The sequence below is a fragment of the Heterocephalus glaber genome, unplaced genomic scaffold, assembly GCF_053883595.1.
Source record: "Heterocephalus glaber isolate CG9 unplaced genomic scaffold, H.glaber_assembly_v1.0 deba00001523, whole genome shotgun sequence".
In the NCBI taxonomy this organism is placed as follows: domain Eukaryota; kingdom Metazoa; phylum Chordata; class Mammalia; order Rodentia; family Bathyergidae; genus Heterocephalus; species Heterocephalus glaber.
In genome coordinates, this window is record NW_028258327.1 from 6,325,349 (window position 1) to 6,342,744 (window position 17,396).

Here is a 17,396-nt window from a genome sequence, read left to right on the forward strand (position 1 = left end):
TCCAGAATGCTCCACAATCCAGAGCTGTGAGTTCCAATGTGATACCACAAAGGCGAAATTCCACACCTACCTCATGTGACAAATTGCAGTCAAAATGCAAGTGCACAGAAACATACTGTCTGAAGTTATCTTCAGTCTATACACAAATGGTTGTATATGAGAAAGTAAACTTCATGCTTAGTCTTGGGTCATATTTCCATAATATTTTCATACATATATGCAAATATTATGAAATCCAAAACACTTTTGATCCCAAGTATTTTGGATAAAGGGTGTTCAACCTGTAGTAGATCTGCTACTGAAAAAGTTTACATAGATGTATCCTATTTTTCTTTACTTTCCGTTTTATATACTTTAAAGATGTCAAAGTCTCAAAAATGTTAATCTACAAAATGATTGGTTCTAGAATTTCGAGGTAATAAGATGATAGCCAAAGATTAGTAATACATTATATGTAACATGTTTATCAATTTATTGCCCCTTTTTATATTTATATAGGCAAGGTTAAGTGATATTATTTTGTGTAAAATACAAAGAATGCAGATGAAAAAATTAGGTTTATTATTTATTAGAATACAGTCAATCTGTTGAATAAGTATGATCATTTGTCTCTTACGGTTGTTTTTTTACCTATGTGCCTTAGTTTTGTCTTTGGAAAATTTTGTAATATGTCTGTTTCAATATTTTATAAGAACATTTCAAGTATTTTGAAGACAAGTGTCATATTCTACTATGATCCTACTTCTCCGAGTTAAATACAAGCTATTTTAGCTTTCTTTGTATAACATTTACTGTAAAGTAGCCATTGGCCATCCTTATTACATTTTAAAATGTACTTTAATTTTTCATTGTAATCTTAAAAGGTATAGATTAGAATTGCACTCAACACTCTTAACTGTGGTTCAGTCCATGTAGTATCCTTTGGGATGTTAGAAACACCATTATTGTTTATGGTTTATATCTAGAAGTCCCTCTAAAGACTCATGTACTCATGGATGGGGCTTTGGGAGGTGATTGGATCATGAGGGAATGACACTTATCAGAAGATTAGTCCACTGATGAATTTATAGTTAAATGTGATGTTGGGAGGAAAAGCCTGGTTAGGGAGGTGGATCATTGGGGATGTGACCTGGAAGAGTCTATCATCTTCCCTCCTCCCTTGATCCCTCTCCCTTATTTGCCAGCCATGCTATAAGCAAGCCTCCTCTGCCATGCCCCACTGCCTTAGAGCCAGCCGAGTATGAACTGAAACCTCTACAAACTGAGCGAAGTTAAACCTTTCCTCTTTTAAATTGTAGATGTCAGGTATTGTGTCCCAATGACGAGAACAGTAAGACAGTTACCATTGATGCATTAAATTTCTTTCCAGCCTTCACTGCAATTTTTGTTCATTTAAGTCTGCAAAAAACTAACTCTCTACCTTTCTAGCCTTTCCTGGAATTTATTTGTGTGACCAGGTTTCTTTATTTTATGTAAATACACATGAGTTTTTAAAACCTCAGTAGGTTTTATATTGACCTCTAACTGCTACATGCCCTATATAAACACTCAATACATTTAATTCCTACTCATTTATTTGTCCTTGGTGAAATTATTGAACAGGACGGAGCCATAACCAAACTTGATATTGAGATTAATCTCATAATCTACTTTGTTATTTAAAAAATGCCCCATTTACATCAAGATATCCCACTTATTGTGCATCACTATTGCTCAGAATGCTTGTTGTCTATTTGATGTAGAAAATGATTTTTTCTTTTTGAGATCTTTTTGTAACTCCAAGTAGTCTTTCTGTTTTTTAATTTTAATGAATTCTTTAATATTCAGATGGAAACAATGGAACTGACAATCCTTGTGTAAATATTGAAATTTTATTTACTTTAAAGCCTGTTTTAGTGATTGCTTATTTGTTCAACATTTTTGAATTGTCTGAGAAACAGGGTTCAAACCACACAATACTATTACCAGAATTGTTTACTTTGAAATAATGTTTGGTTTTAAATCTTTAGCAAATCCATATACACTTATTTATTCTGAGGTTTCTCAAACCTTTAGTTTTTCTCTGCATATCCCAGTTTGAAGACAGATTTATAGTTCTTATTTAGTCCCACAATATATCTTGCTACCAAATTTTATAAGATTTACAGTATAATTTTCCTTGGTATATTATTTAAAAAGTTTAACATTACTTTTTACTTTCCTTTGTGGCAGTACTTGTGATGTGATAATTGTGTTGGAAATTTAGCACCCACTATAACATTGTTTCTATTAGAATAATGGTGATCTAATTCAGTATACAATGGCAAGTAGGGTTTATCTTTCTTGAGAGATAAAAAAACTACATTCATCTGTTGAAAACATTGCATTGTCAAGAAGGAAGTAATTTTTTGACATCTCTGGAACTTTGTCTTTTGATTAGTTTTTGACTGTTTCCATTTATTAGTTTATTGAAGGACTACCTTAATCTAATAATTTGATTTAATGAAAAATGTTTTTTAATGGCAGTAAGAATTCTAAGAACCTTTGTGTTTTGAAAAATACTTTAATAGTTATGGCTTTAACAGTGTCTTCCAGGAAAAGGATGTTACTTGTCATTATCTATTGTGTCTTCCTTAAATCTCATATCATTTATACTCAGAATAGTGAAACTTGCCTTTTTATGAGAGTTGTATTCTTCTAATTTTTTTAAACCTCTTTAGTAGATGTCTATTTCTGTACCCATAGCTAACTTTTCCTCTCCTTACTCTCATTGAATTTGGTAGCTACGGAAACTTGTCTCACAGTATAGGTAGTGATCCAGACACCTGTCTGTACCTTCACAAACAGTTATTCTGAGCACTAAATTAGTTTGATGTGCACATCTTGAATGGGAATTGCACCTGCTCTCAATGTGGATGAAAATGGCAAATGTTATGGAAAACATAATTTTGAGATTTCTTTAACAGCAGCTGATCTCAGAACTCTGCTGGAGATTATTTTGAAATTTTAGAAGTTTTGCTAGTCAGAGCTAAACAGCTTTCTTATCCTTTTTGCCAGGACTTGGGTGTGTTACTTTTAGGAAATAATGTGCTCTTTGTGCTGTGATTGTATGCTTGGGCCGTGCATTAGTGCATTAGATGTTATCTTCCAAATATGCTGGTGGTTTTCTAAAGTTGTTTTGGGTCAAAAATTTATAACTAGAATTTAACTAGTATTTATTATTTATGAACATCACATTTTGGATTGAGTAATTTTTGAGTGGCTAAGAATATATGTAAGGATATCTCTGTTATAATTACTTATTTTCTTATGGAAGAAATGATCATATTTTTAAAATTCTTTGAGAGTTGCCAGGACTTAAAAGACAGTTCATTCCATATATAAAGAGCATTTCCTATTGCAATTTCTTTTCGATGTGGGGGAAAGTATATAGATGTGTGTTGTGGTTATTTTTTTTTCTTATCTTGAAATTTCTTTAATACCATCTTTAACCTTAATAACAGGGCTTGTGTCTTACTACCAATTAATTTAAAGTACCCTTTTAAAATGTTTTTATGAAACTCGATTTGAATGTACAGTCATGGTTACTAGGGGAGCAGCAGAAAGTGGGCAAAGGGTGGCTGGATTAGATCGGTGAACACATATATGTATATATTGAAATATCAGACTGAACCAAATTAATGTACAATTAATATGTTAATTCAAAATACATAATAAAATTTAAAAAAAATGCTTTGAAGAGAATTCTATTTAAACTTTACCTTTTGACTCATAAGTAATTTTCTTTGTTGTAAATCTTTCTGGTTCATAAGCTTTTTTAAAAATTACTTCATTGACAGTTCATATATCACGCAGTGCACCCATTTAAAAGTATATATCATTGTTTTTAGTATATGCACAGAAGATATATGTAATCATCGTCACAATTTTAGTGTACTTAAATCACCTCCAAAATAAATCAACTCCAGAATAAACCTTTGTCATCCTCCAACTCTCTCTCCCCTATCTTCTATCCCAAAAACCACTAATCTACTTCTGTCCATAGAAATTTCCTTATTTTGGACATTTGTTAAAAATGAAATCATAAAATACAGTCTTAGTAATTCTTTTTGATGCTATTATAAATGGAATTTGTGAATTTCATTTTCATATCATTACTACTGAATAGAAACACTATAGAGTTTTTGTATATTGATCTTGTGTTTTACAACTTTGATGAACTTGTTTATTAGTTATAATAGTATTTTCTATGTATGATTATATCATCTATAGATAAAAATAGTATTATTTCTTTTTTTTCAATCTATATGTCTACTATTTTTTTTTCTTGCCTAAATGCCCTGGCTAGAACTACACTACAGTGTTGAATAGTAGTGAGTCTTACTTCTAATCTTAGTGGGTTAAATATCCAATCTTTCACCATTATGGAATGAAGCTATGTATGATGTTAGCTGTGAGTTTTTATAGTTGCCCTTTATCTAGTGAGGAAGCTTCCTTCAAGTACTCATTTATTGAGTGATTTTATCTTGAAAGAGGGATATCATCAGTTTTATTTTGCATCTGTTGATCATGTGGTTTATTTTTGTTCCATTGATATAATGTCACATATCAGAGATTTTCTACTGTTGAGCTAACCTTATGGTCTTAACCCCTCTTTTCATAGTACGTAATTGTTTAAGAGTGCTGGGTGTAGTTTGTTAGTATTTCATGAGCATTTTTATGTGCATTTTTCAATGAGACATTAATGTGTAGTTTTTTTGTGATATGTTTATCTTTGTTGTCAGTACTTTGACCTCATAAAGTGAGTTGGGAAGTGTTTCCTTTCTGTTCTACTTTTTGGAAGAGTATGTGAAGGATTGATGTTAACTTCTTTAAATATTTAGAATTCATCAGTGAAATCATTTGGACCTGGTGTTTGTGTGTGTGTGTGTGTGTGTGTGTGTGTGTGTGTGTGTGTGTAGTTTTAATGACTACTCAATTTCTCATTTGCTGCAGGTATATTCAGATGGTCTATTTTATTTTGAGTCAGTTTGGGTAGCTTATATCTGTCTCTCAACTTGTCCATTTCATCCAATCTTGTTTATTGATAAGACAATTGTTCATAGTACTCATTTTTATGCCTTTTGAATTTTGTAAGGTTAGTAGTGATGTCTCCCCTTCACATGAGTCTTCTCTGTTTTTCTTGGTCAGTTTAGATAAAAGTTTATTAATTTTACCAGCTTTTTAAAAATCACTTTTTAATGTTCTTGATTTTTCTCTACCATTTTTCTGTTTCATTTATTTCCTTCCCTCTGCTTGCTTAAGGATTTTTTGTTCTTTTTCTGGTATCTGAAGGTTGAAAACTAGGTTATTGGTTGGAGGTCTTTTATTTTTTATTTATTTATTTTTTTTGGTACTGAGGCTCAAACTCGGGACCTTGCACTTGTGAGGCCCACAGTAGAACCAGTGAGCTAAATTCCCAGCCCGATTGGAGGTCTGTTTTCTTTAGACATTTATAGCTACAAATTTCGCTCTAGGCACTGTTCTAGCTTCACCCTATAAATTTGCTCTGTTGTTTTCTTATTGTCATTCATCTCACAGTGTTTTGCTTTTGATTAAATTTTAATCAATTGATAATTTTTGTTTTATTTACCACGTATTTGTCATTTCCCCAACTTTTTTTGTTAATGATTTCTAATTTCACTTTGAACTATTTCTGTCCTTTAAATTTATTGAGATTATATTACGGCCTAGTATATGACCTATGCTGGAGAGTGTTTGGCATATACTTTGAAAGGATATGTGTTCTGTTCTTGTTGGGTAGAATGTTCTATAGATGTCCTCTAGGTTTAGTTAGTGTATAACGTTGCTCAAGTCTTCTAGTTATTTAACTTTCAAGTCTTCTAGTTACTTAACTTTTGTTTAGTTTTATGTCCTTCTTTTTTTTTTTTTCTTTTAAACTCAGGACCTTGTGCTTGTGAGGTAGGTGGCAACACCACTGAGCTAAATCCCCGGCCCTTAGATCTATTATTGAAGGCTTCAGTCATTACTGTTGAATTTATCCTTACTTATCCTTTATTTTTCTTTTCATGCTTTCATTTCATGTATTTTGGTGTTTTGCTAATACACATACACATTTGTGTTCTGTCTCTCAACACACGCACCTTATAATACATAAAGTATTTTGTGCATTTGAATTATCATCTGGAATCACTTGACTTTCAGCCTAAAAAAACTTTAATATTTCTCATAAGGTGTGTCTGCTACCAAAACAGTCTCTTTTGTGTTTATCTGGGAATGTCTTGCTTTCACTTTTGAAAGATAGCTGTGGTGGATGTAGAATTTTTGGTTGATGAGTATTCTTTTGTTTTGTTTTAGCACTTTGAATATGTTATCCCACCATTTATGGCCTTCACTGTTTTGCAACAGTTAGTGGATTGGGACTTCTTGTTTTGTTTTGTTTCTGTAGTGCTAGGGATCAAACCCAGAGCCTCCTGCTTGGTAGACAAGCACCATGTCCCTGAGCCACATCCCCAGGCAACCGAGGCTTCTTTTAAAGTGATAGATTATATTTCTTTTGCTATTTTCAAGACTTTTTTGGTCTTATCTTTAACTTTGATACCTTTCTCTAAAAGTCTGAGGAACTCTGTGTTTATTATACTTGGAGTATGTGTGGATTAGTATGTTTCCAGGATATGTGGGTTGGTATTTTGTAATAAACGTAAGAAATTTTAAGCTTGCATTTCTTCTAATATTTTTGTGTGCCTTTCCTCTGCTTTGGGTACTCCTGTGTTGGTACACATAATGCAGTCCCACATTTCTCTGAGTATCTGTTTATTTTTCTTCATTTGTTTATCTTTCATTCTTTGGATGTCATAATCTCTCAAATCTACTGTTGATCTCTTGAAATGAATTTTTGTAACAGTTGTGATATTTTTTAACTCCAGAATTTCCATTTGATTCTTTGTAATATTTCTCTTTATATCTTCCCTATTTGATTTGGTCTTTTCTTTACCTCTTTAACCATGGTTTCCTTTAGTTTTTTAAGCATATTTATAATATTTACCTTGAAGACTTCTTTCGTTGGAACTTGATTTCTGGTCATGTTCACAGATACTTTCTTTTCTTTCTTTTTTTTGTACTGGGGATTGAACTCAGGACCTAGTGCTTGCGAGGCAGGCAGCAGCACCACTGAGCTAAGTCCCTGGTCCCCATGGATATTTTCTGTTAATTGTTTTTCCCATCCTCCAGCTATGTATGGATCATACTGCCCTGTTTCTTTATCTATCCATCCATGCTGAAATTGAACAGTGTATTATAGATAATACACTGTTCCAGCTCTGGTTAATTGTCCCCTCTCTCCAGAGCTAGTAACTGCTGCTTACTTTTTTGTTTTTGTTTCATGATTGTCTAGATTACTTGAGTGAAAACAGTTCCCTCTTCCTTCATACCACAGTGTTAAGCTTCTGGTGTTCTGGGAGCTGGACCTTTAGGGATGCCTGCAATTATGTTGGGGTGAGGATAGTTGGCCAGTGCTTTTTTCTTTTCTTTCACTGACCACAATTCACTTTTAATTTTAAGCTGGTTGCTGTATAGGTTGCAACATTTCCTTGGGGTGGTGGTAGTGGTAAATTGCTCTGCAAACTAAACTAACGCATTTGTGGCTCCTTTGAGAAAAATACTTGCAGAGGCCTTTGTTGATTTATGTTCTGTAAGTTTCAACTTTATGCCATGTTGCACATAAAGTCATTTCTTCCAAGAAGGTGGGGAGTGACCTGTTTGATGATCTCACTTCTCCCCTAAATCAAAATCTGAGGCAAGAATCTGCAAGAGAGCATAGGAACAATGGCATCTTCTCTCTGAATGACACCCCTACTTTAGAAGCTGAGTTCTCAGTGAAGTAGATGAGCAGTAGCACAGGGACCCTTTGCTTGTCTTAAGTGGTGCAAAATGACCACCTGTTAGCGTCAGGGTAAGTGTCAGACCTCATTGTTTCCCATGGTGCTTGGCCCAAAGATAGAGCTTCTGTTCCATTACTGTGAGCTGGGTGGAAAAGAGTTACCACATTACAACCTTACTTACTGGGCACTGCTTCAGCTATAGGTATATAGGAGGAGATTGACAAGTGTTGATGTCCTGTTCCTCCCAGGAAGAAAGCCCTTTGCCTTAGTTCGGGGCTAGAGAGAGCCCTCAGTTCTTGACTGTGCTACAATCTCTTGCCAACTCAAGGCTCTTGAAACAGTCAGGTATGGTGTGTCTGCCTTGCTAATCTGGGAAGCAGGAGGGAGAGTGGTTTTGGTTCAAATGCTGCAAACTTCTTACTGAATTTTGGAGATTCTCTTGAATAAATATTTTATTTGCTATATGGCTTATGGACAAATTTCTAGAGGCTTTCAATTGTTGTTTTATTGTGATTTCTCCAGTTTCATTGGGGAACAGTGTGCAGGTTCTTATGTTGGAAGTTGATCTCTTATAATTATCTTTAAAGGGTTAGTTAACATATTATGGTGGGACATTATTTTTGAATTCAGATGGATGTCATTTCAAAACTAATTAGCTGTTTAACTGCAATTTATATAATTGTCTAAAGCTTAATTTTTGTAACTTCAAAAGCAATAATAGTACTTTAATTTGAAACTTTTTAGGATTTATTAGGTAGCACTTTTAAGTGCTTATCATAATACCTGGCATATAATAAGTGTTTCTCTCTTTCTTTTTTTTTTTTCTGTATCCCCCAGGCATCTGTCTTGTAGCACCACCCCTAATATTTCCTCTGTGTGTAAGATTTTCAGCTGGGTTCTAGGAACACCAAATACCACTGAGTTACAAACCTATGCTAAGCACGTAAGACAATGACTGAGGGGGAAAATTTTTAAATTGCAAACTCAATCCATTTGGTGTATTTCAAAAGATGCAATACTTTTCTTCATTTATCAGTGAAAGAAGTTAAAATTAACTTCAAAAAAGAAATTAGCAAATGGCAAACAAATTTCCTTGAAAGTCACAGTCACATATAGAGTGCATCCTAGAAAAGAGGAGGGACAAGACAGCTTCCATCCACTTTCATGAGTTTCATCAAATACTAGATCTACTCAAGGGTGGAGAGAAAAAAGGCAACTTTCAAAAAGGAGTATATTATTAAATGAGGCATTTACTATACTCCTTCCTAAGAGCACCAGGTAGGGAACAAGTTTTTCTAAACTAGATCTAGGAAGTGGAATGTGGAATCAATCCGTCCTTCTTCCCTAAGGGCTTTCCACTGGTTAATGAACTAAAAAAAGAAGACTTTTTAAAAAACAAACCCCCACACACACTCCCCCCGCCCAAAAAGAAGGGAAAAAAAAAATACTAAGATGTCCCAGATTACTCTCAAGTGGAACCAGGGAGCAGCTTCAACAATTCAAATTAGTCTGTTACAGAGTCATCACAAGCATGCCTTACTTTTTAAACAACAACAAAAAAAGTTGTTTTGAAACAAAACAAAAACTAGTACTGATCACTTTTCTGACAATCACAATTACTCAAAATTAACTAGTACTGGGAAGGGTGCGGGGCATACCTATTGGCCTTGTCTCACACGAGTGCATGTGGGTAGGTGAAGGGCATTTGTCATTATTGCAGAAACTAATTTTAATTTTTAATCTTTAGTTTGATTTAAACATTGCTTTTAGTATGATGCCTACACCAGCTGTGCAGAAAGGGATCTGGAGAGATGTCCATAGCAGCACACACCTGCGGCTCTTCTTTGGTTCTGGAGGTTCCAGGGCAGCCAATATTGCTTCATCAAACACATTCTTTAGGCCTTTCTGTTTGAGTGCAGAACACTCCACATACTTGACAGCCTTCAGATCTCGGGCCAGCTTTTCAGCAGTCTCTGGAGTGATAGGTTTCTGTTTGTTCTTGGCAAGTTTCTCAATAGTAGAGGGGTCATCTCTGAGATCAATTTGGGTCCCAACAAGCAAGAAAGAAGTCTTTGGACAGCGGTGAGTTATGTCAGGCACCCACTTTTCTTAAACATTTTCAAATGAGGATGGAGAGACCACTGAAAAACAGACTAGAAATACATCTGTTTGTGGATAACTCAGTGGTCGTAGTCTGTCATAATCCTCTTGTCCTGCAGTATCAAAAAGCCCAAGAGTATATGCCTCTCCACCAATCATAACTGTGACTGCATAGTTGTCAAAAACGGTTGGTACATATTCAGATGGAAATTTGTTTGTTGTATAAGATATCAGGAGACATGTTTTACCAACAGCACCATCGCCCACAACAACGCACTTAATTGTCTGCATTGTGTAAATAGATTAAATATTTCAAATTTGATGTTCACCTCAGCTTCTCTGCTGGGGCCTTGGCAGCAGTGGGCAGGGTCTCCTCGGCGGCCGGACAGAGCCACGTACCTGACGTCAACACGCAGGAGACGTACGGTTGGGTGCCCACGGAAGTGGGAGGGACGAAGAGAAAGGGGCTGAGGCTCATAAATGTTACATAAATGCTATAGGTATACTTAGAGTTGGTAGGATATCATTTTTTACTTTATTTCTTTTGTTTTCCTTTTATATACATAGCTGGTAAAATGAACATCAGAATGAAAAAAATTTTTGTACATAAAATATCTCATATATATACTCAACATAAATTTTTATCCAATGATTTTATTTGTGTGGATTCTTTGATAATAGAATTTGGTTAATCTAGCAGCTTCACATTCAAAATTAGAGTGTAACCATTCTGAAAAGGAAATTAAAACATGTATTTCCAGATAATACTTGAGGAAATGTAAAGGCTTAAGATGAGTTTTATCATGCAGTTATGTAATTTAAGGTCTCTGTGTTCTAACATTGGTTGTATGACTCTAAAAATCAACTTAATTGTTGATAACCATTGAATAGAAGTATAAGATATACACGGAAAATTTTAAAGTTACATAAAAGATTTGCAGCACTATATTTTAGATGCTAGATAGGTTTTAAAATACATGTAAAAATTTCACATATAGTCTTGATTCATTAAAACATTCTAATGGTTCTTTAACTCTAAAATGACAGCTGTTACATAGAAAGTAGTAAGGAAAATAGTACTCTGGACTCTGAAAAAAACAATACTGTTGAAAAGCCAGTTAAATCAACTTTACAGTTTCATTTGGTTATAACAAGAAAAACTAAGCGTGAGAGTTTATTACTGTATGATTTGAGTAATGTATTGAAATCACAATTATTTTTAAAAATTAAATCATAATCTTTAATTGTATAATTGTAAATAGGCGTTATAAACGTAAAAGGTCCCTGTCAATGTTAACATTTAATTTTCTTTTCTTATTTTTGGCGGAAATGGGGATCGACCTCAGGACCTTGTGCTTGCCAGGCAGCCGTGGCACCACTGAGCTACATCCCCAGACCTAATTTTCTTTTCTAAGTTATCTTATTTATTAAACTCTTTTACTTTATTCATTTGTTTAATAGGATGTTAGAAAGTTAATTTTGAGCTAATAGAGATTTTACTTGTTTTCTTCTTTTATTAGTTATTTCAGTTGCTTGGACCTGAAGGACTTGAACTTATTGAGAAGCTCCTCCAGAACAGAATTACAATTGTGGATAGGTTTCTTAATTCTTCAAATGATCATAAATTTGAGGCTCTTCAAGGTAAGAGACTATGCGGTGGTAATGCTAATTTAAAAGAAAGATTCATTGGTTAACACATCTCTTTAATATAATTACTTTTTTATATCCTTTGGTCTTGTATATAATTTACTAGTTCTACTTTATTAAGTAGGTTTTAGATATGTCAAATTATGAAAAAAAATAAGAGACCCAACTAGGAAGGTATGATGATTTTTCAGTATGATATTTTTTGTAAAACATGAAATCACTTAGACAATATTTTTTAAAGCAAACCATAAATTTAAGTTTTAATCCCTCAGTAATTTAAATCTTATCTACATTATTTTAACTATTTTTTTATTAATAAACATTACCACATTATCATTATCATTATCATACATGGAACACTATACCACTTATGATTACTACTATGTTGATTACTTTATTATCACTAGGAGGCCTCCTTCCACTCACAGGATTTTTACCTAAATGAATTATTCAGAAAGTAACAAAAATAATAGTATTATTTTACCCATACTCATAGCTATAATAGTTTTACTTAACCTGTATTTCTACATACAACTAGTTTATTCAACATCTTTAACACTATTTCCCTCAACAAATAGCATGTCCAGTCTTCCAGGGTTCTAGTATATTCTAATTGAGATCTTACAAATCGTACAGTGAGGTAAACATATGTTCCTTTAATTTTAATTTCCTTATTTGGATGATCACAAATATTGTTATCACATTTGCTTAAAATGTTAATGACACTGGCACGTAGTATATTACATGTCATCTAAAGCATTTACAGTTTCACCCTTTAAAATGTTTAACACCAATTTCAATAACAAAATGGCATTATTCACATTTTTAAATAGTCTGCTTATCTATTGCTGATTGTGTGACATGTGGACAATTTAACTTTTAGTCCAGAGCACATGTGAAAACTTTCAGAATGCTGCATTCTTTTTGTCACTTAAAATTAATCAGAAATTCAATGATTATAACTGGAATAGGACTTTCTTACAAAGTCTTATAAGACTTAAATTGAAACATACTGTTTTTGGAATTGTTCTAATAGTTCCTTTTTTAGAATTTAGTTCTGATACAGATGGGAGTGTATTTTATAATTTTGAGATAAACTTTCCTTTTTAAGGCTTATAAAGCCATTGTATGAGATTATTTCTTGTGATGGAGAGTTAAATGACTTACTTAAAATTATATAAAAAGGCAGTGACAAATATCTGAAAATTGTGAAGGTTTGATCAGGAATGACTAGAAAGCAAATTTTCCTCTCCTGGTGTTGTTTAATTCCTTCTATGTTCTGTATTGGATCTTGTAATTTGATGAAATTATTTGGATTGTGTTCTGTCAGAGTATGGACCAAGTCTCATTTTTTATTGTCTTCCAAACCGAGCAACAATGCCTGGGATTTAGTAGGGCCTCAATATAATAAATGCTTTTTGACTTGGATAGTTTTAATGACATTCTTGTCAGTTCTTTAGGGCTGCAATGAACCAAGATACCAATAATTAGAAAGATATAATTTAAAAAGAAGGTAATCCTATTAGAAGAAAATTTACACTGAATATTGAGTTGACCAAACCACAGACCTACTAATATTTTTCCCCTTAGTGATCCATCCTTCCTTTCTCCCTCCTCCTTCCCTTCTCCCTCTCTTTGTTCTTGTTTGTTGTTGTTGCTGTTACAGTACTGGGGGTTGAACCCAGGCTGTCCACATTGAACTATATAGCCCATCCCTTTTGTATTTTAATTTTGAGACAGAGTCCCACTAAGTTGCTAAGTTGCCCAAGTTTGAAGTTTTGATCTTCCTGCTTCAGCCTCCCACAGTTCTGGGTTTACAGGCATGTACCACCACTGTTCCTGGTTGGTTCTTCCGGGTTTTTTTGTTTTGATTTTTGTTTTCTTAACTATATGTCCATAAAAAAGTATACCATGTTCTTGCTTTATTTGCTTTGACTGCTATTTATAAATATCTCCTGAGCTAACCATAAAAAGTTTCATTATGAATAAATATGTATGTAAAGATTTTTATTTATTATGCTAATGGTAAATTATACTTAACATTGATCATTATTGTATTTTTGAAATTACATAAATGGTTTCAAAATTATAAAATTGAATTTTTTTGTCACTGATGTTATATGTAAGACTATGTTACTAACTGTTGAATTTGTAGGAAAATATTGCTGACTTATCATAAGTCACTATGGAATATTATTTAGACATTGTTATTTAAAGATCTGTTCTTAAAGCATATAATTGAATATATCAGTTTTAAAAAGTGAATTATTAGAGCTTTGTGCTAATTTGTGTTTTAGTAGGGAAAAAGAAGTGGTTTTCATAAAGGTCAAATCGTGTCTGAGACTTACAATTTGTCATATTTAAAAATTTGCTTCCTAGACAATTGCAAAAAAATTTTGGGAGAGAATACTAAACCTAATTATGGTTGTCAAGTCACTATTCAGTCTGAACAAGAAAAGCAATTAATGAAACAATATCGCCGTGAAGAAAAAAAAATTGCTAGACGAGAAAAAAAGACTGGAGAAGAAGGGGAAGTTTCTGGAGACAGTCTTTCATGTTTTGACCCTAAGGAATTGAGGATACACAGGTAATAAAAGCCAGAAGCTGAAAGATGCACGTGTTGTAATCACCACTTTTGCGTATCGTTGTCATTTTTTGTTTAGCTTTTGCAGTATAAGTGATTTGTACACTATAGTTCCATTTTCTTGTAAGAATAGAATTTTGTTGTAAGAAAGTCTTTTTCTGGGATTAAAAAAGCAATCATTTATGTAGTTAGATATTCTTGCTTGTATCCACATAGGTAAGAGATTTAGATTATAAAAGTAAGCTTTTTTTTATTTGTACTTATTTTTAGTACATAATGTTTACATTCCTTGTGGGAAATTGGTACATACATATCTAGAAGTAAGCTATTTAGGAGCAATACACTCACAACTCAGTTTAAGTTATATAAAACCTGTATAAATTTATTTTGATACTTTTGTTTTCTTTCTCAGCTGAGTAATATTTTATTACTGTTACTATTTAGAAGTAGAAAGGAAGAAAATGGAATAAAGACATTATTGTACTTGATTCTCTAAATACTGAAACAGTTAAAAAGGAATTTATAACTTGTTAAACATCTTTGAATTATGAGAAAACAAAATTATAAAGAGAATTAAGGCAAATTTATGGAATGGTTTTATATAAAAATGTGCTGCATTCTATTTTCTTAGCAAAATAATTTCTGGTTTGATAATATCTTTATATAGCTTAATTTCTTCTCTTTATAAAGGAAAACTACCTGAAATAATGACCTTGGTTTAGTATATGTTTTCTTTTTCAAAATGAAAAGTGAAAAATTTAGCCTATTGTTTTTGTATTTACAGAGAGCAAGCACTTTTGAATGCTAGAAGTGTTCCGGTTCTGAGCAGGCAGAGAGACATGGACATTGAGAAAATACGGTATCCCCACGTTTATGATTCTCAGGCTGAAGCCAGGAAAACATCAGCATTCATTGCTGGTGCAAAGGTATGACATTGGTGGTTATATACCACTTTTCTAAAAGTCCTATATACTGTCTCTAGTCTGAGGAAATGCCATGTGATTTTTCTTGTTTACTTTGTGTGTATAGTATTGTTTACTAGAGTATATTAAATTTTATTTAAAAGTGTAGGGAAATGAGATACTGCAGTGTAAAGTTCCTAAAACTTAGTAAGTATTAAGAACATTGCTTATTTCTGTCATTATTGTTGTAATTTGTGTTTTTGAGTTTAATCTACATATTGCACATTTTCCTAGTTATGTGTGTGGATTTGTATTCAAGGATATATAATTAATGTATATCTTATGATTTAACAATATGCTGTGGCCTGTGTATTATATGAGATATCTAATAGATAAATGTTTTATATGTGTTCATACATGTTATTTTTTTTCATGTTTATTTTCGTTTAAATTAGCTAAATGTGTTTGCCAGTGCTGTGTCATAAATGCTAATAACATTGCCTGAATCTGTCTCTTTTTATTTAAAAACCATTTAGCAGAACAGTTTTATTTAATATGATTAGTGGATTCTTATTTTTTGGTGTTTATAGATGATTTTACCAGAAGCAATCCAAAGAGAGAATAACAAGCTTTACGAAGAAGTAAGGATTCCCTACAGTGAACCAATGCCAGTTGGCTTTGAGGAAAAACCAGTTTATATCCAAGACTTAGATGAGGTGAGATGAACCTTTATACTTTTGAGGGTTGAATGTGTTATGAATGGATTTGTGTTAGAAAAATTGATTTTAAAAGTAGTTAGCCAGTATAGTACAGAGACCTACTTAGTTACTAAAGAGGTTTACTAGGGGAGTTTAAATTAAGAGTGTACATATATATATTCCTTGATACATTACACATATATATTTTGTGTATATATGTCTTGTATTTTCCTGTTTATTTTCACTATGTCAGCTAATTTTTGGGTTTGATCATATAATCCGACTTAAGTAAAGTGTTTTCTGAAATTCATATATACAATTGACACATCAATTGTCAACCACAATAAAAGAAAATACTTTGGGAGGGGATTATAAAGCATTTTCTTTATTTTCCTACAACTTTTTTTTTTTAACAGTCTACATTTTTTTATTGGTACATTTTAGGTATACAGTACACTCATCAATGGGATCTTGTACCTTTACATGATATATCTTGGTTCTTATTTTTTCCCCATTTCCCTGCCCTCCCTTTACCCCCTCCACCCTTCCCTATAGGGGAAAGGAAAGAAGGGAAAAGAAAAAATAAGAAAAAAGGAAAAAATGGAAACAAAGTTCCCACAACTTTTTAATTTTGAATAAATTCAAACCTTATATAAAAGTTACGTGACTAATAATTGCCCACATGCACATTCTTTATTTAGATTCATCATTTGGTAAAATGTTACTACACTTGTTCTATCTCAAAATAAAATATATATGTTGGGGGGGGTGCCGGGGGATCAAACTCAGGACCTTGCGCTTACGAGGCAGGTGGCAGCACCACTGAGCTAAATCCCCAGCCCAATAAAAAATATTTTAAAGTAAACATTATTTAAAGTTAATTTTTCTATCCTCAAATGTTTGGTTTTAAAAAAATATGTAAGTAATATATACCCATAGACAAATATCAAATAATATAGGTAAGCAAAAAAGCAGCATAAAACAAAATAAAGATATCCTCAGAATAACCAAAATAACTCTATTCTTTTATATTCATGTATATGTATTTTTATACAGATGTTATATCATATTTATGCATATATATCATATGTTTACATCTTTCTATCACATTTTATTTCATTTTATACCTTTACTACTTCTAAAGCAACTCCTTATCATTATCATTTTAAGTTGTTTTCTACAATAAATTTTTATAATAGGATAAAATTCTAATTATATATTGTATAAGTGTTTTTCATCCTATGCATCAGAATGACCTGTAGAAAATTTTCCAAATACAGATGCATCAATTCTTAATTAAATCATAATTTCTAAGGAGTAGTCCAAATATCAGTATTTTAAAGATTAATTTGAAGCTCTATAGATAATTCTGAAAGATAGCCATGATTGAGGACCTGTAGAATTAAATAATTATAACTTCTAAAAACCTTAGCAATTACTATAAGCAGTATGATTAAGATTTATTTATATTATATATTAAATCTTTAAATATTTTATATAAAAGCATAATTGACTTGTCTGTAATAATGAATGGGCCAGGTTTCTTATTTATCTGTTATACTTACTTGTACATAAATACTTTGTTATTTTTCTTTGGATCATAGAA

The 17,396-nt window shown here is 32.5% G+C and overlaps 1 protein-coding gene and 1 pseudogene across 4 annotated transcripts in view; one reads left to right on the forward strand and one right to left on the reverse strand.

Annotated features, from left to right (window-relative positions):
• Positions 1-17,396, forward strand: part of Ascc3 (activating signal cointegrator 1 complex subunit 3) — a 320,418-nt gene that overhangs the window by 39,517 nt on the left and 263,505 nt on the right. For all 4 annotated transcript variants that reach the window (XR_002388709.2, XM_004862476.4, XM_021242706.2 and 1 more), the window contains exons 5-8: positions 11,480-11,600; positions 13,986-14,193; positions 14,975-15,116; positions 15,683-15,808. Coding sequence is in view for 3 of the 4 variants with exons in the window: in XM_004862476.4 (XP_004862533.1) it covers positions 11,480-11,600; positions 13,986-14,193; positions 14,975-15,116; positions 15,683-15,808 (597 nt within the window). In the remaining variant the exon portion in view is untranslated. The remainder of the gene's footprint in view (positions 1-11,479; positions 11,601-13,985; positions 14,194-14,974; positions 15,117-15,682; positions 15,809-17,396) is intronic.
• Positions 9,588-10,325, reverse strand: LOC106010870 (cell division control protein 42 homolog pseudogene; annotated as a pseudogene).